Source organism: Homalodisca vitripennis, chromosome 2 (genome assembly GCF_021130785.1).
Source record: "Homalodisca vitripennis isolate AUS2020 chromosome 2, UT_GWSS_2.1, whole genome shotgun sequence".
In the NCBI taxonomy this organism is placed as follows: domain Eukaryota; kingdom Metazoa; phylum Arthropoda; class Insecta; order Hemiptera; family Cicadellidae; genus Homalodisca; species Homalodisca vitripennis.
Window position 1 is genome coordinate 166,293,451 of NC_060208.1, and position 23,761 is coordinate 166,317,211.

General features: G+C 31.5%; 1 protein-coding gene across 1 annotated transcript in view; it reads right to left on the bottom strand.

Moving 5' to 3' along the window:
- Positions 1–363: 363 nt before the first annotated feature.
- LOC124355009 (actin-related protein 2/3 complex subunit 4) overlaps positions 364–23,761 on the bottom strand; it is a 47,515-nt gene continuing 24,117 nt past the window's right edge. Inside the window, exons 2-7 of the mRNA XM_046805880.1 lie at positions 22,701–22,827; positions 18,823–18,937; positions 10,302–10,369; positions 8,461–8,655; positions 7,701–7,828; positions 364–773 (exon numbers count right to left, since the gene is read on the bottom strand). Coding sequence (XP_046661836.1) covers positions 737–773; positions 7,701–7,828; positions 8,461–8,655; positions 10,302–10,369; positions 18,823–18,937; positions 22,701–22,823 — 666 coding nt within the window. The 5' untranslated portion in view covers positions 22,824–22,827 and the 3' untranslated portion in view covers positions 364–736. The remainder of the gene's footprint in view (positions 774–7,700; positions 7,829–8,460; positions 8,656–10,301; positions 10,370–18,822; positions 18,938–22,700; positions 22,828–23,761) is intronic.

Consider the following 23,761-nt stretch of genomic DNA (forward strand, 5'->3'; position numbering starts at 1 on the left):
TTTATTTATTTTCTTTACAACTATTACATCTCTTTTAAAATTTTATACATTTTCTTTTTTAATTATTCTATTTTCTTAATTTTTTATTTTTTTATCATTTTTTAAATGAATGTCTAATGTATATATAAAGTTTTCACTTTATATATACATGTGGAGTTGAGAAAAAGACAATGAGATATGCAACTTAATTCCTTGAAGATTTAAAACATTTAAAATTAATGCACTACTCTATTCATAATTAATATTATTTTATTGATGCAGAATTAAAATAAACAATAATCGGATGCATTATCTCATAAATCTTTTATCAAGGAGTGCATAAAAGGAAAGCCAGGATCCTGTGAAAATAAAACACAACATAAATGAGCAGTAAAAAGAGTAAATTAATACAAAAACATGCCAGTCACACACTAAAAAAACTTTATACTTCATAATTTCTTGTTGACTACACCAAAATAATGATTATATTACTTATAAGAGAATATTTATTGTATGAGTTTTTATCTTCTTTCTCAAAATAATCTAATCTAATAATTTCCAACTGATGATTTACCTATTTATTAGGCAGATGATTAGTATATAATTTTTATTTTAAAACAATAATTGTAGAAAAATACTCAAAGATTCAAATACAAAGAAATGAACTAAAATTAACTAAAATTTCTCTGGGAGATGAACGGTATTTTCCTTTTCAAGGGAACACTTAATTTTAAATCTCGTCGTACTGACTATTGTATTAGTATGGGAAATAGTATGAACCACGCCTATAACTCCTGAAACACAAAATAAACATTTATTAGAACATTTTATTATGGATGAAACTCAAAATTAGCTCAAAAACCACTAGTAAAGATATCTGAACTTTGTCCTAGAGCTTAATTACCTGATGAAGAGTGATGGAAAAGATCCAAATCATGACCTTTGTCATGTGGATGTGCCTATAGAATAATGCAATCTCTTGTAATTTCGTGTTTTATTTATGAGTAAATGTCGTGATAACATAAAAAATATACGTTTTGTGCTATCTGATGGTAAACCAAGGAACTAGTTGTGCTGCAGGTGACAGATTTCACGCCCTTGTCATTGAAGTGTTATTCTGTTACTTACTGCTGGGGTTGTGTTACAGCTGTGCTACTGTTCTATCATAATTACTTTATCTGTCTAATATTATACTACAGTTTTTTTTAGCATATCATAAAATTACTCTATCTGTCTAATATTATACTACAGTTTTTTTAGCATTTGAGTGAATACATTACAATGGACTGAAAAAATCGTATATGTGATAATAGTGATGTTATTCGCAATGAATTACAAATAGAATCTGACAACAATTATAACATTGGAGATGTATTGAATTCTGATAACAAATTTATTGGATGTTGAGGACATGAGAGTGAGGATACACTTTTTGCCAATTACAAGGAAAACCACAAAGGAACTACTGAGGAATCTTAAATAACAGGTAGAAACAAATCTATATTATTGGTTTTTAGCAAGTGCCTTTTGATGCCATTATAAAAAAAAACCAATACAGCAGAATTGGTCAAGTGACCAACTAATAATGGGTGTGGCAGACCTGATGGTTTTAAAATAAAAATAACGCAACAGACAAAAGTGATACAAGATGTGTATTGCTTATTACAGAAGGGTGCTCATGGAAATTAATGGAAATAACATGAAACCAACCAAATTGATCAGTTTAAGGTCTGAAGATGACGTCTTTTAAATGATGTCCTTCTTTGATCATGCACCTTCTTTGTTTTGCACTGGAGTTGTCAAACCCGTTCTCTAACATTGCAGGAGAAAAGTTTGGGACTTCTTGACTTATGACCACTTTCAATTCACCCAGTGTGCGGGGTTTGTTTGGGTAAACCCTTGCTTTAATGAACCCCCACAAGAAAATAATCACAAATAATGCTAAGCAAAGTTATGTAATAACAACATATAATGCTGTAAATTGACCGTAACTTTCGACCTCTGTTTTCAAAGAAATATGGCCTAATGACATAACTCTTTGTTAAACTCATCACACAGTAACCTTGGGATTATGCAGAGGACGTTCATGCAGTTGTTCAGGATTTGTAGTAGACCAATAACGAAAGTTCTGTTAATTAACATAACCATCTAGATTAAAATGTGCTTCGTCACTCATCATTAACATTTTTTCATCAGACATTAGATCAATCATTTGCTCTACAAATGCTTTACACATTGCATAATCATTAGACTTAGCTGTTGGACAATAGCTATTCTATATAGGTGGAAATGCAGATCAAAACACAATATCGTCTCACCGAGTAGTCAGACAAGTACAAAGTAGTAGCTTGTTTACAGGACGGCTGCCAAAGACTGGCTTCTACATTACTCGTTAAATTTCCTCTGGTGTCCGGGCTGACCTTGGACAGCCTGTCGACTTCCGTTTTAACATTGAATCAGTAGATTTTAAGTTACTCACCCAGAGCATAATCACTTTGATGACAATATAAATTCTAATTCTGGAGATAAGCTATATAAGGTTCACAGTGTTAGAAACATTGCGGAGAAAATACGGATCACAGGTTCAGCCATACCAATATTTTGTTGTAGACGAAAGCCTCATGCTTTGGAAGGGAAAGCAATCTTTTTGCTAATACATACTGAACAAACGGAAACTGTTTGGTATCAAAAAATTCATCCTGATTGACTGTGAAACTGTTGTAGTTTCAGACTCTATTGTTAATACCGGTAAGGGTACAAGACAATGGTAAAGATGGGATTTTTTCAAGTCATCAAAAGTATTGTAAGACCATATCTGAATAAGAACCACAAAGTTTTTATGGACAACTGGTATTGTAGTCCAGATCTATTTTCATTGCTATATGATACATATACAGGAGCATGTGGCACGTTTCCACAGTTATTAGAAATATAAAAGAAAGAAACTAACCCGTTTAAAGATTAACATCATGGACTACCGCATCATCATATCAACAGTTTTTAGAACCCCAAATAGCCCCTTAAAATGAAGCAGCTATTACTGTCTAGTAGCCTATTGGGGGAGCAAAAGACCTGCTTCGACTCTTAGGTTGCCATTTCCCTTGCCCATTACTTGAGAGTTCAAGCCGCAAAAGGGTTGCTATGTATGTATGCACACAGTCAAGGCTCTATTTGGCGAAAAGATACATGTTATAAGTGTTCTTCATGTGGAGTATTGCTATGCATTTTCAGTAATTTGAAAAAATGTTTACGCAAAAGAACTTCTAAGAACAATATAAACAAATTCTTACACAAAAGAATTTCTCAGAACAACATAAAATGCTCAAAATTGTAATATAACCTTATAAACACTTTTTTTTAATAGGTAATTAAACAGTTATATGCACAACAGTTTTTTTCTTTACTCCTTCGAGGTTAGTTTTGTTAAAACAGCTCACTCTTTATAACCGCCCGTAGTTTACCGTTTTGTCACTAGATGGTGTAGGCAAGCTAAATTGCCTTACAAAATTATCAGTACAGTGATTGTGAGGTTTGTACAAGACTCCTTGCTTCAAGGTTTCCATACCGAAAAAACTACTAAAACCAGCATTACTAAATGAGAGTGAGTAAATATAAATAATGTATGAAAAAGTGTTGTATCTTGATTTTCATTCATGTAAGACGTATGTCAAATTGAAAAAAAACAAGTAGAAAAGCATATTTTTAGCAAAGAAAATAAAATTTGTTGAGTTTCTATTTTAATTAAAATGACCAATAAATAAAAAATGCGATAAAAAATGCGAAAAAAATGGACAACAGATTGATCGCCCATTGGTCCTAAAAGCGTTAAATCTTGTAGTTCTCTATGAGAAAGTATATTGCATAGAGTTTGTAGCCTGGTTTTCTTTTATTAACTTTCTGTAGATTCGTAGAAGATAGAAATAATAAAGAAATTATTCAAATACCAGAACTATAAATAAAATAAGTGGAAATTATAGATACAAATCAATACTAACATTGTAAGTGTCCTGCCTTCACTAAATTTATTGGTTTACTGTACTGCCATTCAAATGTTTGTTTACTTGTTGAAGGATATAACTTAAAATGTTTATTTCTTGCTACTGATGTTGAGACGTTCAGTACATAACACTGGCAATATTGATGGGCACGGGATGTAGAGGGGAAATTCAGACGCACCATTGTTGTACCTAGCTAATCTTAGCATACATTTTTTTTAATGTTGTAAAAATATAAAAATTTAAATTATCTTAACACATTCACTGTGAGAGTTTGAAATTCCAGTTTTGCAACACTAGTACAGGGTGCACTATGAAAGTAAGGTACTTGATTTTATTATGATGAGACTATTTATCGCAGGACGCTTGGACCAGTCGAATAATGTAGTGGGGGTTCTGTCCTTCAAAACGTGCCTGTTCTCAGTTCGCTCCAAGCAGTAAGTGTTACGCCATGTCTTTGCACGGTCTGATTTTTTATTGTGTCACAGCGTGGTGGAGTGCTCACTGGAACAGCAGTATGCGATTAAGTTTTGTGTGTGGCTAGGGAAGAATGTGACGTAAACTTATCAAATGCTTCAAGAGGCCTATGAGGAGGAATGCTTTACAAGATCTTAATGCAGAAGGTGGCACACACACGATCTTCTCCCCAGACCCAAAAAAGAGTGCATAAGCAAATCTCACATCAAAATCATGCTGATTATCTTTTTTGACATCCGAGGAATCATCCATTTTGAGTTTGTACCGCAAGGACAAATTGTCAACGCATCCTTATACCTGGAGGTGCTCAAGAGACTGAAATGCTGGATCGCGGGCGTCAGGCCTTAAATCAAAGCTATCTTTAACCCTCTAAGTGGCGGTAATATGTTGCTGGAATGGCAGGCTATTTTTCAGAGTCAAGCAGGACTATCTTATAATTTAAAAATAAAATGCAAATTCTAATATGAGCAATGCTTGTTATATATCAATCTTTTCGTAATAAACTACAGAATAACATAGTATAGTTATATTTTACATACCTTAACCTTTTTTTATGATATCCATACAAATGTTCAAAAAAACGTTTTTTTCTCCACCAAACTTTTCATTTTTACGTTCTGTAACTTTAAAAATGTCATTCCTAGGAGATTATGTTAAATGCAACCTTTATTCACAATTTAATTCTAAACAAAAAACCTTCAATAATATTTTTTCTATTTACAACACTGTAAAAGTTATATGGGAAAAACTGAATCTAGAAAAAACACTTTTTCTAGTCAGAATCGCTAGAAGTTGCTTGCCTTTTCCTCCCTTTCCCTCAGTAAAAAAAACAGACCGCGGGAGAAAACTTAGGATTATTGGTACTTTGGGATTATACCGACCACACCAGTATGAAGAACACAAAAATATAAATTTATAGAAACAAACATGACAGAACGAAAAAACAACTCTTTAATTACAAAATTAAAAACTTACAAGCATTTCCAGGTATTGTAATCGGTATTTTTGTCTCTGTTATCTTATCTTTCTCGAGAATCCCGATTACGGCAGGCCGCGCGGCATCACATGATTTGCACGGTACATAATTGCCTTTCCATTACAATTCAATTTATATTTCTGATCAGCCCCTCTAGAATTTGATATTTTACTGATAGGTACTATCTCGAGGAATGTTTTTCTTTCGTTTACATCAGCGCGGGGCAGCACCATTTTGGGTGGCCGAATGTGATCAAGAATAAAAACAAGTTTTGAGTGTTTTTTTCAAAAAAGAGTTTAGTTTTAGTTTGGTAATGTCTGTTTTTGTTGAATTTTTGTGTTTGGAGAAATGTAGAGGTAAAACACGGAAGTACAACAAAGCGACGCGACTCTGCAATCACGTTATCTACTAGACCGCTCGACTTTGACCTCTGTCTGAGGATGGGGAGGGGTTTGCGATAAGACAATTCCTGTTTTATATTGACGAAATATTGTTTTACGCTAATCTAGTAATCAGTAGAAGCAAAATGTCAAATAACGATTCATGTCTGGGTGTGGTCGGTATAATCCCAAAGTACCAGATTATTTAAGTTAGTACCATTGATTATTTCATCGTGATGTTGATGATACTATATGAAATGTATTTGAAATTTAGTGGTGAACGCAACTGTGCAAACTAGGCGTAAAAATAATTATCGGTTGCCTAGCAATAAGCGGCAATGTGAAGCGACTTCTAAGACGTCGCTTGCCACGTCACGGCGGCGTAAATAGAACGTCTCAGACGTCGCTTGCCACTTAGAGGGTTAAACTCCACCATGACAATGCCAAAGCCACACGGCCTTTGTCGTTACCAAATATCTGATCCAGAACAAGACCCCCGTGGTGCCCCAGCCTTCTTACAGCCCTGACTTTGCTCCATATGACTTTTTGTTCCCTCAAATGAAGAAAGAACTGAAGTGAAAGCACTGCGAGTCGGTGAAGAACATCAAACCTCACGTCACAAGTTTCCTCAGAAGCATTCCAGTCAAGGAGTTTTGAGTGTTTTCCAGGTGTGGTAGAATTGTTTTAGCAGATGTATTGATACAGAAGGAGACTATTTTGAAGAATTTTAACCATTTGTAACAATTGAATGAATAAATATATTTGTATAAATAAGAGCATAAAAATATACTTTTACTATTTTATATTTTTTTATTTTAATATATATTTTTTTACTTTCATAGTGCACCCTGTACACAATGAGGCCAGCTGAAAATCCATCCCTCTGCCCCCCCCCCCCCCGCGACTCATAGCCTCAAGCCTCAGTGCGATAGAAGTGTGAGCCCAGTAATGAACAGGAAGGTTGTGCTCATTACGGTGTGCATTGCCAGTTCCAATATTTCTTTCATGCAAACCGTTCTAGTATCGCCATCTTGTTCCTTTTCTCTGTTGAGTGATGTTTTTATATTTAGTATATAATGACTGTGTATATGTAACTGTAGTCCAATGGAGGAGGATACTAAACACTTGTTTTGTGATGGAGAAGAACTGATTCAAGTTCAGAAAGTTTTGATGATAACAACTATAATATAAATAGATACTTTTATAATGATGTCATCAATTTCAGTCAACAAGGTTCCTGAACGTCTTCAATGAACTTTATGGGTATCAATATCCATCCATCATTTTTGTGCGAGTAAAACCATTTTGTATTTTTCCGAAATATAGGCTCACACTTTGCTTAATTTCTCACAATGAATCTGTTAATAAAAGTAAGAATAAAACAAAAAACAAAGTATTAACCCTCGTGTCTTATCAGAATTACAAAAATGCCACCTGTTTTCATCATGTTTCTATTTGTAAATTGTGTATTGCTCTATATAATCCTCCTTTGTAAATTTGTTTACATAAATTTATAAACAAACAATAAAAAGGAATACATAATTTTGTATCAATAATGTATTTTGACTCAGTACAATTTTTCATTTCTTTGAAAACAATGATATACAATATGATGTATATTAATACAAATGTATAATTTTTGTAATTTTTTAACAGACTTAAAAAACAATCAAAAATGGCCTGCAATTAGTCAAATGATTGCTATATGGAGGGTTAAAACAATTATAGTTTCATCAACGATGAGACAGGATGAAAAAGTAACAACAATAATACATTAAAGAACAATATTTGCTGCAAGTTTTGACTTTGTGGTCGATTTGTAACAATGGTATTACTAATACAGAGTACAGAGTCTGTAGATTATCTAACGAATAATTGAAATATAAGATTTACCTAGGCCTCCTTGTGGGACGGTAGCCATAGTAGGAACCTCTACTGACCCTGGCTCGCATTCGGCCTCCTCGTGGAAATCCTCTATTTGTGGTGCTCAAGCCCGGTCGATTTGTTCTCTTGGGATTCACCTGTTTAAGAATGACATTCATTATCAGTTTTTAACTACAGTCTTCCAAGTGGAATTTAATGAAATTCACACAACCAACAAACATAATGCAAACACAACAGAATTTTTAAAAAAAAATTAAATTCATTCAAAATACATAAAACAATACATTTTAGCACTTTTTCTTTGGGAATTCTTCCTTCAGGACGGATGCTATTGGTTTCCTGAGAGACTGGAAGTGATGCGTGGTGCATGAGCTACGTAGTCTCTGTTTTACAATTAATTCCTATATGTTAAAATACCTTGATATTGTTTTGTTTGATTGTATACTTATTATCTATTGTTGGTTTCATTCAGATCTACTTGTAATATTTGTAAATTTGGTGTTGTACCGTTGAAATAAATAAATAAACACAGCAATAGCCAGTTATTTATGACCGAATAAATAATTATTTCTCACTTGTAAACCAAACCACCCTTTTCAGTTTAATTTATCTGAATATCTCCAGGAAAGTGGATTCTAGGAAAGTCTGAGACAGGGCTAGATTTCAGATGCCGCACTAAGAGGATAGTGAAGTGGAGCTAAACTCGAAATTTACATCTACATAATATTTATCCAAACATTGTGACATAATAGTAATAGGTTTAACTCACCTTTATCTGTCTGCCTCTAAAGAGAGATTCATCTAAAGCCATAGCAGTTGAAACAGAGTCTCTGTCAGCAAACTCAATATAAGCAAAACCTTTTGGGTGGCCATCAAACTTATTGCACAAAATTGTCACTCGGTTTATTGATCCACAGCCATGAAAATGTTGTTCTAATTCTTCAGCAGTTGCACCGTAGTCTACCTATTACACAGAACATACAAAATACATTAAAAGTGTTCAAAAATTTATATAAGCCTCCACACATGAGAAAGCTTGAATCAAAGTTTCTTAATTAAATGCACAATATCTAATTACGTCTTTTTGGCTTGATATGTAAATTTAAAATAATAATTTAAACAGTATTGGTAAAAACCATAAAAAATCTTAACTTGTTTAACTTTATAACAACAACATGTTCGATAGCTGTTCAAGCCTGACTTGTCATAATTGAGTATATAGCTCCAAGTTAAAACTTAAGCAATGAATATAAAGGTGGATTGATCTGACCTTAGTGAGTGAAATGTCTCAAACAAGAATTTTTTTAAATTTATTAATTAAAAAAATCAATTAAATCCTTGAAATAAATGTATCTATATGGTAGGCTTATTTGTTTTAAATAATTAAAATAGATAACAATTACATAATTAATAATAATTTGTAATCAAAATACAACAAGTGTTTTTGTTTTAAAGGATATGCTAAATATCCTAGAAATACTTTTAAAACTAAATTTTACAACTGGCTTCTAGATATGCCGTTTTATTCACTGAATGAGTTTTTCAACGGGTCTAACATAAAATTTTTAGCAACTGTAGACCATATTCTATCTACGTTTTAAAATTGTAAACCCATCACCCTTTACTTCAGTTTATATTACAATAGTATATAGTATTTATGTGATGAACTACTAGTGGGCATCATATTTTGGAATTAACTACATGAATCAACCACAATCTTAATATAGATTTTCTTTAAGATAAGTAATGACGTCAAGTATGTTTATTTGAAACCACAAAGTATGTTGAAATCGTTTTTAAATCTATTTTAAATTATATATTTTAATGTATGTTTATTTTAATTTTTAACTATTGTATAGTCTTAAGAACTTATTTGACTTAGTCTCAACTGACAGTATTCTCGACTTTTTTAATAACTCATACGAGTTCATACGATAAATAAATATTATTTATTATTATTACCAATTTTTTGCATCTCAAATAGTTTTTGAGATATGAATTGTACTTAAATTTCCTAAGAATGTTTTGATCACCAAGGACTGGTGAGAGGAATGCTGAAACATTTCAAACTTATTAAATAACTTGAGTTTTTAAAATATAATAAAATATCTTTGATAAGTTTTTTAGCCAACTTGATACACCATTCCATTCTAATATGATGACATTCCAGTTCCATTTAAACTTTAAAAAAATTCATAACTCCGTTATATAAGGGTCTAGAAATAAATTGTACATGTACAAATATAACTGCAATTCCGATGTCTAAAATAAACCATATTAATATTTCAACCGTCACAGAATCTGCCTACTTCTTTTGACTGAGCCAGGACTAATTTTGATCAGTTTACTTTTCTGCAAATATTCTGAGAACTACTGACTTTTAAAAACAAATACAGGGTTGAAACAGGCTTACAAAACTGATATTCTTAAGTGTTCAAAAAAATTGTTTAGATTCTCCATTAATTTCAAAATAGCAGTCACTTGAAATTTTCAAGAGTTGAAGTACTGGACTTGAGGAATAATTACAACTTACACGTGTTCTTCCAACCAACAGTCTTCAGTCTTAATAAGATAATAATAAAAACTAATAAAAACCACTGATAAACTTACGTTGCCAACATATATCGACCTGTTGTCCACTTCTATTTTTTCCTCCAATGATAAATTCAAAGGACTTGCTGAAAACATAACTTTACACATTAAAAATAAGTTCCTATTATGTAACTGGAAGCTGGTCAGTCAAGCACTTCCAGATATATAATTGGAAACTTTGTAACATTACCTTGCCTGTACCCTCTCCCCACTAATCATTCTCTAACAATAAAAATGTATTTTTAACTGTGGATGTAGAAGTAAACAGTAGATGGCTAATTGGTATGTCAACTTACGGCAAAGTCGATAATACAAGTCTTTATTTAGACTATAATGATTAATGAACAGTATTGTTTATTATCTAAATTTATATTCAGAAAAACAAATAATTTGGAAGATGAAAAATAATTGTTCTTGTAAAATTACAAAAAAGTTCAACTTAAGCACAATATTTTTTTATTATAAAAGAAATACTTTTAAACAAAAACCATTTTATTAAATTACACAAAACCTCCCCTCAGTATTTTAAAAGTTAGTTTTTGAGAGGTTTGGGGCCAGACAATTGATAGAGAACCAGTAAGACTCACCAAATGGAGCAAAGGTACAGTCAAGCATAGTCAAGTCATGCATGCTAAACATTGACATTTTGCCATTACTATTGGCATCCCCAGGGCATAAGTTAACAATACAAGGTTGATTACACTGCTTGCTATCCAAATGTGTAATTTAACCTACCATTGTTAACTTTCTGCTCTATCATAGACTAACAACACAATTAAAAACATAGCATGAAAGAGATTGAAAAGCCTTATTAAATGTCAGTTCTAAAATTTGATCATTACACGCTATTGCATTGTGGTGACCCAATACCTTACTGAAACAGGCAGTCCTTGTTTTCATCTTCTATCACATGACACCAAATTCAAATTTATCAATTTTCTATTATTGTTCTGCTACAAACATTTAAATTCTGCTGATGTTAGTTTACAAACATTTCACTTAAAATGGTTAGTTGTTATCTAATCACTGCCATACAACTGTAATACAACCATAGTATTCTCAGTACGTTAAAGAAGACTGAGACAACAAACATGTGATACACAATACATTAACAACAGTTTAATAATGAAAACTGTACAGAATTTAAATACTGATTTATAGTATTAATTTAATTATCTCAGCTGATACTTTGGAATCAGAGTGAAACACGATCAGCCAATAAAATCCACAGCTGACTCGCATCCACAGCTGAAGAAAAAGAAATGACCAATGGCCAGATCCATTATATGTATATGATTTAACCGAGCCTGCTCTTTGTCTTCTTTTATAAACGTGAAAACCCTGACTTGTATCATAGCCGAAGAAGAAGAAATTACCTATAGCCAGTCATTATATGTGATTTAATTGAGCCTGCTCTTTATCTTATCTTATATATGTGTTACCCTGACTCGCATCACAACTGAAGAAGAAGAAATTATCTTTAGTCTGGTCATTATGCTTGATTTAAACGAGTCTGCTCTTTATCTTATTTTATATATGTGGTACCCTGACTCGCATCATAACTGAAGAAGAAATTATCTATAGTCTGGTTATTATACGTGATTTAAATGTCTGCTCTTTATATACTTTTAAAAACATGGTGCCTCGACTCGCCTCCATAGCAAAAGAAGAAAAGATCTATAGCATGGATATTATACGAGATTTGCCTGAGTTCGCCCTTTATCTCCTTTTTACAGAACAACTTTTTTTATTGCTGGGAGTGAAATATAAATAGTTATTGTGACTATATTATGCTAATTTTACCAGTTTCCATTAAGTGAGTCTTAATGATTTCTTGAACATTATCCTAACACAAATTTAATTAAATCCCTTGTTCATTTCATAACTGTTAGTTCAACTCTTCTACAAATGTGTACCTGTTAAATTTTAATTTTGAGGTTTATCTCAAAATATTATTTATGCTAATGATTAAAATTAAAATATGATACAAAAAAGAAGTAATACATATTATTTATAGGAAATAAAAATTATTATAAATTGACCAGTTTTATCATTTAAAAACTCATTATAGCTGATAAATATAGATTTACTTTAAATTGATTTTACTTTTTCACACAGCTCCTATCATTACTATTAAATAGATTGTACAACATGTCTGACACACTTTCTTCCACTCATTGTGCTAAGTTATTTATGCTTAAATCTACTAAATTACTCTTATGTTAACAGCATCCTCTTTCTTGCCAAATCCCAAAGCATTATTATATTGTATACACAAACTTTACAAACACTATCTGTTATGCCAGACTTATCTGGCCAGCAACACCAGTTTTTTTAAGGGAACCCTACTACCAGCCTCGATGAAGCAATGCCAATGTACCACCTCTGGATGGCAACCTTATTACTCAAACCTTAAGAGTACTTAGGGCAAACACTAGCTTTCTCAACCTCTAGGAAGCATTAAGAATATATTGGTCTCATTGGCCACTATGCCCCAACAACAGCTTTGTTGTCAATGAAATAGTCATGGAAGTACACTCAATACAATGACTGGCTTTCCTGAAAATTTGGATTTAAGCCATAACTAAACATTTTGTGATGCAATTCTTTGTAGTTTGTAAAAAAATAATGAATATTGTATACACAATACATTCATCTTGCAGAGGAAGTTTAACAAGAAATTTAGTCAAAACTGAAGTTCACTTATGTTCTTTAAGTACAATTGTTATATATTTAAATGCTTACATAAAGTTAACAGCTATTTAAACTACAATGATCGAATTTCCATCTAAAGTCAACATAGAGGATTAACCATGATGTGGGTTAACCATGGTCCTCAATAAAGAAAATAAGTTCTAAAAGTACTGAGAACTTAACAGGGATTACAAGAAAATAGTGTACGGTATTTCACCCACCTAAAAAGGCTTCAAGCTAATATTAGCAAAAAAAGCTGATATTTCCAATTCTTATCCTTCCTCAATTATTAGACTCAGATTCTAATTTGGGTTGAACCAATCTTTAATGGAGCGACTCACTTTTGTACCTGTCTCATCAGGTATCAGTCAAGGAATTGTTAACACTTTCACTGCCGACGTCATTTGACGATTTTTACAGTAATAAAAACGCATTTAAACTATTTCAGACTTCGGTATTTATAGTCATTCGCTGTTTTCATGTTTTTATTTCTTACACTATGTTTTATGATCCATGAGTTGATGGCAGTCATCTGGAATATCAGAAAAGTGTTTTGTTTATGAACTCGTTGTTGTGCCTGATTTTACTACCGATGGACTTGTTGACATGGTTTTTTTGCTCAAAAAACAAATATCATCATAATAGTAATAAAAACTGTTATTCTTGTTTTTTATAAATAATTGGTTCATTACAGAAGTTTACTGTCTTTTTAGTTTATTTTTATCTTCTGATGAAGTTTTTGATGATGGCCCTGGGTTTTAGTGTGGGTTAGATCCCCACTAAAAAAATTTAAACATAAGTGGATTTTGAATGTAAATTTGTAGCTATAATGACAGTAATTAAAATACTGAATACAGCAAATAATAATGAGAATTATATTTATGTTATAGACTAGTACATGGTGTTGTTTTTGTCAACTTTATTTTTTACATAAATTATGTTTTTAAGTTTTAAAACAAGACTTTCAGATTGAAAATATTTATGCATGAACATTTATGCAGAAAGAGGAAGAACTCAGCTTTAAAAAATTACAAATCCTATGGTTTTCTTATAATTGGTTAAAAAATTATATTTATTTAAAAAAATCATTAAAATAGGTGGCAGTTTAATAAAGTTGTCAAAATTAGAAGGCGGCAGTGAAAATGTTAACAAACATTTTTTTTGTTTTCATTGGTTTTTATGTCTGGGTATTCAATATACAGGGTGTTTGAAAAGTATGGGTACGGCTTAATATTTTAAAAACCATAGGAGATAACATCTACAAACTTTGCACAGTGTCATATGGCTATGTAAACTATTTTTCCTTGCTATTACCATGACATGCCAACCATGGGGGGACGGCCCACAGAGGAAAACATGGAAATCTTAAATTGAAGCATGGGTCGAGTGATACCTCATTTGAAAGAGCTCACTTAGTAGAGTTGAATGCCGCAAACCGCATCTCAAAAGGTTTATCCAATCAGAAATGGCGGGTTGTTTTAGGTACACATTGTGAAGTACATTATGCGCTGCCATTTCTGACTGGATCGTCGTATTCTGATGCGGTTGGCGGCGTTTCACTCTACTAACCAATGTGTTTTCACTGACTTTTTTTAATTAGCAAATTATGTCACAAATTTATAACACAATAAATAAAACTAAAAAACATCGGTATTTATTGTGTTTTATTTATTGTGTTATAAATTTGTGACATAATTTGCTAATTAAAAAAAGTCAGTGAAAACACATTGGTTAGTAGAGTGAAACGCCGCCAACCGCATCAGAATACGACGATCCAGTCAGAAATGGCAGCGCATAATGTACTTCACAATGTGTACCTAAAACAACCCGCCATTTCTGATTGGATAAACCTTTTGAGATGCGGTTTGCGGCATTCAACTCTACTAAGTGAGCTCTTTCAAATGAGGTATCACTCGACCCATGCTTCAATTTAAGATTTCCATGTTTTCCTCTGTGGGCCGTCCCCCCATGGTTGGCATGTCATGGTAATAGCAAGGAAAAATAGTTTACATAGCCATATGACACTGTGCAAAGTTTGTAGATGTTATCTCCTATGGTTTTTAAAATATTAAGCCGTACCCATACTTTTCAAACACCCTGTATGCTTTTTATAACATACATTTCTTGGATTGAAAATCAGTTAAATTTAGAAATGAAGGGTTATACTATTTTAACTGATCTTACATTGTCTTTTGTTGTAATACTTTACTGTTTTGTTATTTAGACTATTACATAATTTGTTATATACTAATATTAAACATAGTACATTATTATAAAGATATACATATTGTATAGAGTAATTTGAAACAAAATCATACTAGTAGAAGGGTAAACAATAGTATATCATCATTTTGTAACCATTCAAACCATGAAACCAACCTTTGGTAATAAGATTAGATTACTCACACAACTTTAATATGTAATACACCAAAATCAAAATCAATATCACAATAAAAAATTTACAATAATTGTTATATTTTCTGTGTCTTAAGTGAAAAACTAAAATAAAATTCTTACTAGTCTAAATAACAAAACAATAAACAAGCACAATGGAATAGCAGCCATCCCCACAAAGAACAAATTATTTGAATGCTTTTCTTTTTCTCTGATACATTAATTTAAAACAAGTCCACGGACATCCAATGTGAAAAATACATTGGTCCTTTGAGTTAGGAATATGAAGACGTATTTTAAGAAATACATAGACACGCCCATAGTGATCTCCACAATTTTAAGAGTAAATAATGGAGTTGCTCACTACAACGTTGTAGCACTAACAGGATTTATAAATTAAGATCACACAGCTGTACCTCTTGTTTCATAGCCAACAATGAGTTATGAATAATGATTTTAAATTGAAATCATTAGAACAGTTTTTTGATTTTTTTAGAAACGTGCATTTTTACAAAAACGAGTTTAGGATTTTCTACAAATCATATTCCAAATCTGGACAAAATCCAGAAATAGACAGTGACTAATTTATTCGTATATTTAAGCTAGAGATTTTTTAGGAGGTCATTATACATAATGCTTGAAGAACCAGGGACTACATAAGCTGTAATCTGATATTTTTACTTTTGTAATAGGTGGCAGGTACTCATCACCTAGCTCAACTCTCATGCTAATATCAAATCTTGTGGTGCCATAAGAAGCAAATTACACTTCTCTACATTCCGCTTTAGGTCATTTTTGACTGACTATTATGAATATACGTTCAAAATTAGAATTGAACAGTGTATCACTTTCATGTAGTGAGGTGAAATCGTCACTGCCAATTGTTCTACTATTAATTTCGTTGTTGTCTTAAAATCATTCACTGATACTGGCATGTTTATTTGATCAACTTTACATACACTTCACTTTATCAACTTTACATACATTTACCATTTCCATAAAATACTTATTTGTATCATCTATTTTGAAACTATTTAAAATACGTTCATTGTCTTTGGCTACTTAGGACATTGCATAGTCTTAGACAAGCTCACAAATCTTTTGAATTTGAATTTTAGCTTATTTTTTCTGCAAAGCTTCTGAGTTTGTTCTTAAGCATAATTTGATTATTAATCATATTATTTTTCTAAGATGCTCTCCTTCTAGTATTTTTGTTTACAAACAATTGTAGCCAGTTCATCATATTTTTTTGACAGTAAAATTGCTCAATCATATCCATAAACTGGATTTGTTTAATTTTATTTCCAGCGATTCATAAAATATTTTGGACAACCTTTTAAAAACTGAATTTCGAAATATCTATAGGTTATAAGCTTATCTCTTTCTTGCACAGCACACTACAGTATAAAAGCTTGTGGTTCATCATCTTCCAAGACGTTAGTAGCTTCAATGATGCCGGTCCACTTCACCTCAATTGACCTGTCCACTATAATGTGATCTAACAAAGTAGCTGAGGATGCAGTGACTCTTATTAATTCATTGATCATTTGTACTGTATTTATCTCCTTCAAGAGTCGGGCATAAATGTTTAATAATAATCACTAAGCTGTTCAATAAGAAATCAATATTTGTATCACCTAAAAGGATTACTAGATTTACTTCGACAGTCAGGTTTATAAAGAGAGAGTAAAACAGAAATGAGAGAGAAGTGTACCATATTAAGGTATATACACTATGCACGAACCAAACCTTTTTCTCTTGCAACTACAAAATCTCTAAACCAGAGTACAAGTCTTCAATAAGCAAATATTGTTCACGGGGAATGTCATCTTTTATGTACAACAGGTTGATCATTTCTTAGCAAATATGTAGTCTAAAGGGGGTTGGGATGGAGCCAGGTCTCATAAAATGCAAAAACGTTCAAATTAAAATCACACACAAGGGAGGTTCTTTCATCGAACCCTTTTTCCAGTGATCTCATGTTAATGTGCACAACCTTTATATGTCTATTGCGTCCCTCTTCCAAATTCTGAGAACTGTTTGAGCAAACCAAGATCTCTGTAAACGACACTCTCAGGCTCAGAGAGCATAGGCTATGTGTTTGGCTCTATTTAGGTGTTTAGGTTGGCTGAATTTATATTATTACTCAGGGCCACAGAAATGGCATTCCCATAGGTGAATGCCAAAGTGAGAGATGTTCTATTGAAATAGACACAGTCTTGGATGAGGTTTTGCCTGTGTACACTAGTATGTATGAACTCTTAACTATGGACTCAGCTTCAAAGTTGTTACACATCATTCATTGAAATCATAGAGAGCTAATGTCTTGCCTAACCAGAACACTGCTCAAGAAAATTCTAGCTATAGGGAAGTAGTCATGGCACTATGCAGCAGGTACGCCATGTTATAGAGAGCATCTCGCCTACCATGTCCCCCATCGAAATAGAGACCTCCCCCACCCAATAACCTTTCCTTAGACTTAGATTGTTACATCCAACATCTAAGGAAATCCAGTTTTATGTATTATATATAGATATAAAACTGACAAATTTACTTGATGTAACAAAAGTTTTTCATTAATATCAAGGATATTCCCTCCACGACAAAATTCAACGACTCCTCCTCTTCAGAGCTTTTTGCATAGCGAAGATGAGTCACCAATCAGGAGGATATTTTCCAAGTCCCACAATGAGTCATTGCAGTCAGTAGCAGACTGAGACAAAGTCCGAGAGCTTGGGAGTTGCTGTGGAGGACTGACAGCAGGATTGTCTGTTCTGATGGACTGCAAAGACTGCTGAGCTTGTGATGGGGAGGATGCCCTTTAGAACTTAAACCTCTGAGGAGATTTTAGATTTTTGTATGGGTTATCATAACAAAGAGCAGATATTTTAACAATTAACATGATGAGAAAATGAACTACCATCACTTACCAAACAATTGGTTATGAAACAAATTATGAACTAGTCTCAATATAAGTAACTATAAAATGAAAACAATTTATGAAGTGAACACTACAGAATAGTAGAAAGTTTTGGGATTCTTAATTGGCAGCAGGGGAACAGTACCTAATTATTTTTTTTTTTTTTTAATATATAAATATTTTAGAGATCCAAAGTTAAATTTGAAAAATGTTATCTTAATTGCCAATATTTATTAAAATTCATATATTTACTCATATTGAATCATTAGTCAATAGATTGACAAGTAACTCCTGAATTATTAAATTAAAAATTATTTTCTTTTCAAATGGGGGAAAGTAAAAATAAATCTAAGAGAACCTTAAAATTTAAGGATAAAAAAAGCACCACAACAATATAATTATGTATTAAAAACGACATTCTCTTTCAATTATATCACAGATATTTTAACGATAAAGCCTATAATTATTGTATACTGTTAGAAAGATAAAGCAGTTGTGATGAGAATATGTAAAATGAGTGGTGAGTCTCACTGATTGAGGGAGGACTGCCTAGGTTCATCTGTTTGTCCACTTCTGACTGGAGCTGCTTTAGTTTCTCTGCCTCTTCTTTCATCTCTCGCACACGAGCTTTTATTGCTTCCAACTCCTAAAAAATAGAACAAAATATAAAACTTATAGCCCCAAAAAAATTACATTAACATTAATAAACATATATATATATATATATATATATATATACATTAATAGTGTTGTCTTATATTTTTATTCTGAAGAAACTTAACGTTAGATGTAGAGTTCAAAATATCCAGAATTGCAGTTGCGCTGTGGAGTGAAAATGTGGAGCCATCTGAAATTTTTCTGTTACTGCTGATAACAGCCGGAGGTTGTTCCTAACAAAGAGCTGTATTTATTCTTATGGATTTTGGTCCATTTTTATTTCTATTTAGTTGAGATATTTTGTCTATGGCTCATGAAGAAAGCACTGTCATCAACTGCCATAATTTTCTTCAAGAAGTTGTCATCTTCAACAGTCATGTATCATATACCTGGACACTTTTAGTCTCCATTTTATTAACTGCATGTCCATTTCATCAATAATACTGTGAACATTCACATGTTAAATTCCATATTCAGAGACAATAGCATCTACAATTATTAAACTGCCTACACGCGCAATTCTTTAATGTCATCACAATTGAGAAATTATTTTCCATGAAAATTAATATAATTCAAAATTATAAATAAATTTAAATTATTTAATTTTTTGAAAAATCAATATATTTAGATTTCAAAGCTCCTAATTATTGCATATATTCTTACAAGTTGTTGATCTACTGTAATATAATGAATGAGTAGAATTATAAATATTATAATAGTCTGCAATCAAAATTGGATAATTAAACATTTTTAATTAACATCTTTGCCTAGTTTGAACTTTTTTCTTTCACCTCCCTATATTTGTATACAATTAATTAGGTTTAAATAATTTCAAATCTTGGATAATTCATAAGTTTTATTGGTATCTTGAGTTTTGAATTACTCCAATTTTACTGTAGTTGCACACAGTTTTGATAAAGGGCCTTCAATAATTTGTCCAGGATTTGTACATGGTAGGTAATATCATTATGATTGCTTAGCAAGTTGTGAAGTCATACTCATCTACCAATTTAATTCCTGTCAATACTTCCGGCTTATCAAGAACAAAGATTTTACTCACTTTAATCCTTGTTAACTAATACTTCCGGCTTATCAAGAGCAAAGATTTTACTCACTTTAATCCTTGTTAACTAAGTTTTTTAAAACTAAAACCTCTCTCATATTTTCCTTTTGATACAAAAAATTTATGTTAATAGTCAATTATTTTATAGGTAGCTAACTCCAAGACATTTTCAATTAGGTGAATTTTGAGGAAAACGTTAACCAAAATAAACACAGTGAAGATAAATGTTTAAAATTTAGTAAGAATAAAAATACTAATCTCTCCACTTAATAAAAAAAAACTGTCAGAGTCAAAATAATAATTTTATTTGAAAACAAAATAAGTCTTTCAGTTAGGGATGTTTTAAGCAAGAGCACAAAAATGAACTTAAACACAGTGAATTTGTAGCCAATGACTGACATCAATGGAAACTGTGAGTGAATAGACGCTACTGTAATTCACATAATTCAAAATACATGTGCATTTATTTAGGGTACTAATACAGGTAACTGTGGCTCTCTTCACAAAAGGGTTGATATTTTGTGTATCAGCTCTTGGGTTATATACATTTGCAGACCAATTCGTGTTCAAACCAACATTACAGACCTGTGATATTTATAAGATTTTTAACTATCTTTCAAATTCAAAATTTGTACATGCTACCTTCCAAGCTTTACTTTAACCCTTTTAGTGCCGTAGCTATTTTGCTATGTTACCCCCTTAAATTGCCATCCTAACTTTTGTATATTTGCAAATTTTTCAGAAAAATTGCTGTTCAATAACCACTTAATTTTCATAATCTTTGTTTTCAATGCAATAAAATGAAAAATATAGAACGTCTATCTCATATAACGTAATAATATCATATCACATAAAAATAAAATACAATATATAATTGCAATGTGCTAGTACAAACATTTTTTTAACTTCTTTATAATCCTTGAGTTTCATTCAAAACTATCCATATGTATTACTTGTGGAAGCTATATCACATGAAAGGTCATGATATGATAAACAAAATTCATGTATAATATTATGTTTTTCCACAATAATCTAGCGTCAACAACAGATCATCAAAATTTATGCACTTGACAACAATACTGAAAAAAAAGTTTTTCTATTGATATTTTAACACTAATGTAAATTGTTAACTGATTTATGATTTTTTTTTAAATCTAAACATAATTACAGACCGAAATACACAGTGCTATTGGCCAAACGCTTAATTTACATCTGACGAATTCATCGACTGACAGACCATAAAAACATCATAGTTAACCCTTTGAGTGCCAAGATCCGATGAGATAGGCCTATGAGTATATCCGAATAGTACCGAGGGCCAATGTGATCTGCAAGCAGGTTTTTTCAAAAAGAGCCGAGGGCTGACTAGATCAGCTTTTCTAATATTTATTATTCTGTTAATAAATCTTGATATATGGCATTGTACTTAGTCTCATTTTATCCATAATAAATCTAAACTATATATTGTCTATCTTGATTTTATTAGTTACAGCTGGTAAAAGCTATTTGCTCAATATGAGAGACTACTTTATGAAAGTGCAGATTTTTAATATTTTGCACTAATATATCAGAAAAGTAATACTTAGTATTACAGTCAACTTGGTAAGTTATAATAATTGTAACTTACATAAGGAACAGTAAAAAAAGTTGCACATAAATTTATTATGATTTAAAGATTACAACTTTTCTTTATCAGCATATACAATCTTAAATTTTTTAATTTAAAAATTACAATACACTTTATTATCCAAATAAATATTAAAAGTCATAGCCTACTTTTTCCTCAACATAATCATACAAAAACCAGCCACCATAATTTTTATTTATGAAAAAGTTGTAAATTATTTTGTGGAACACTTCACAAATATAAATAAAATCAAAACTCAAGTATACAAATACTGGTTTTTTTAATGTTGCATGTTTGTTCCTACGTACATAAGGAACAATAAAAAAGAGTAATAAACATAAAATAAGTTCATAAAATTACAATTTTAGTATTCCAAAATTTAAAAATATGTCAAATTTAATTTTTGTTTGTATTATTAACTATTTAAAAAATTTAAACACGTTTTATCATTCTAATAAATATTACAAGTTATAGACCACTTCCCAGCCTGCTTAATAAAATTAAAATATCTCATTACGTTTATTTTCAAAAGTTATGAATTATTTGGCTTGACACTACACAAACACCAAAAAATACTTTGGCACTCAAAGGGTTAATGGTTGTCATTCCAAAGACGTATGAGAAGAAAACAAAAACAAAACTAGAAAAGGCACGATTACTCGGACATTTCAACTGTGTACTACATTAAATATCATCTAAATATGGATCGTCAAACTGATCAACAATGGCAATTTTACAAGATTTTTTACCATGTCTGATATGTCGTTACCGCAGCACTTAAAGGGTTAAATTTAAAAGGCAGTTTTAAAGTTTTCTGTTCCAATTAAAAATTACAGTAAATTGTATATTTTATAAAACAAGAGAAATTGATACTGAAACATTGTCATATTAAGTGTCAGTACTTTGAGGTTTTCAACTTCAAATCACTCTTGATTCAACCCTTTGGAAAAGAATGTAAAACAATCCAAAACAAAAAAGTGTGAATGCCTAATGAATTTTGGTATCTACGTGTAAAAAAGTAAAAACTAAAATTAAAATACAATAAATAAAAATAATACTTACAGGGTCGTCAACCCTTCCGCCCCTGTTAGTCTCATCCCCTCCATCCATTTCTTCCACATTCTCCCCGTCTTGACCGTTCTCCAGCCTCTCAAAAATTTCATCTGATCCTGCTTCATCAGCCATTCTCCTAGCCAAAAGTATTAAAAAATAAAATCAAATCAACAAACCAAAATTAAATCAATTGAAAATAACTACATAACTCTATTTGACACACCAACACCTTGGATATAAATTGATATTTACTTGAAAAAAGTGTATTCAAGATTGTGTTACAAAAACGATAAGACAGTTTGATCACTACAGCAGATTGTGTACAAGTTAGATCTAAAAATTTCACCATGTTATTCATTTAGTTTTTAGCCAATTTAGCCATTTCACCATTTTTACAGTCGATGACAATATTTTTCATTAGCTTGTACATGATATGAACCATATAGTTGATTGAATGTATATGAGCACTTGATTGTAGTTGCTTTCTGAAAAATGGTATACTTGTAATTTGTATACTGGTTAGATAGAGAATGCAGAAAACTTTATAAGTAAGATTTTGCCATAAAAATTGTTCTTGATTTTAGCTCCATTCTTCTCATCCTCATGGTCTCTGCAAGAATGTTAGTAAGGAGAATAAAGAGTCTGTACAATTTAAGGCAGATAGTACCAACAACAAATTTTATAGTCAAGGCAGGAACCAAATCCATTTCTGGTCTTACAATTAAAACTGCACAACCCCGGCTCTTCCTATATCAATGCTATTTTGTCTCTAAATAATAAATTTTACAGTATTTTTTAAGAACAAAGATATAGTTTTACAAAATTTGGAAGTTTTCATAACATGGTTAGTAAACTAGATAGTAAGAGGTATATATGTGAAAGCACAATGGAAATGAGAAAACTTCTAACATGTGGTGTACAAAGTACAGAGAATCCTGCGGAGTGGGCTGTAAACAATTGTACAATTATTTTTATATTACTACAGTAGAGCACTGGCAATAGTCAAGAAATAGACATTGCGACTACTTTGTAACATTTTACTGGATATACACAATTTTTAGTTATGCTTA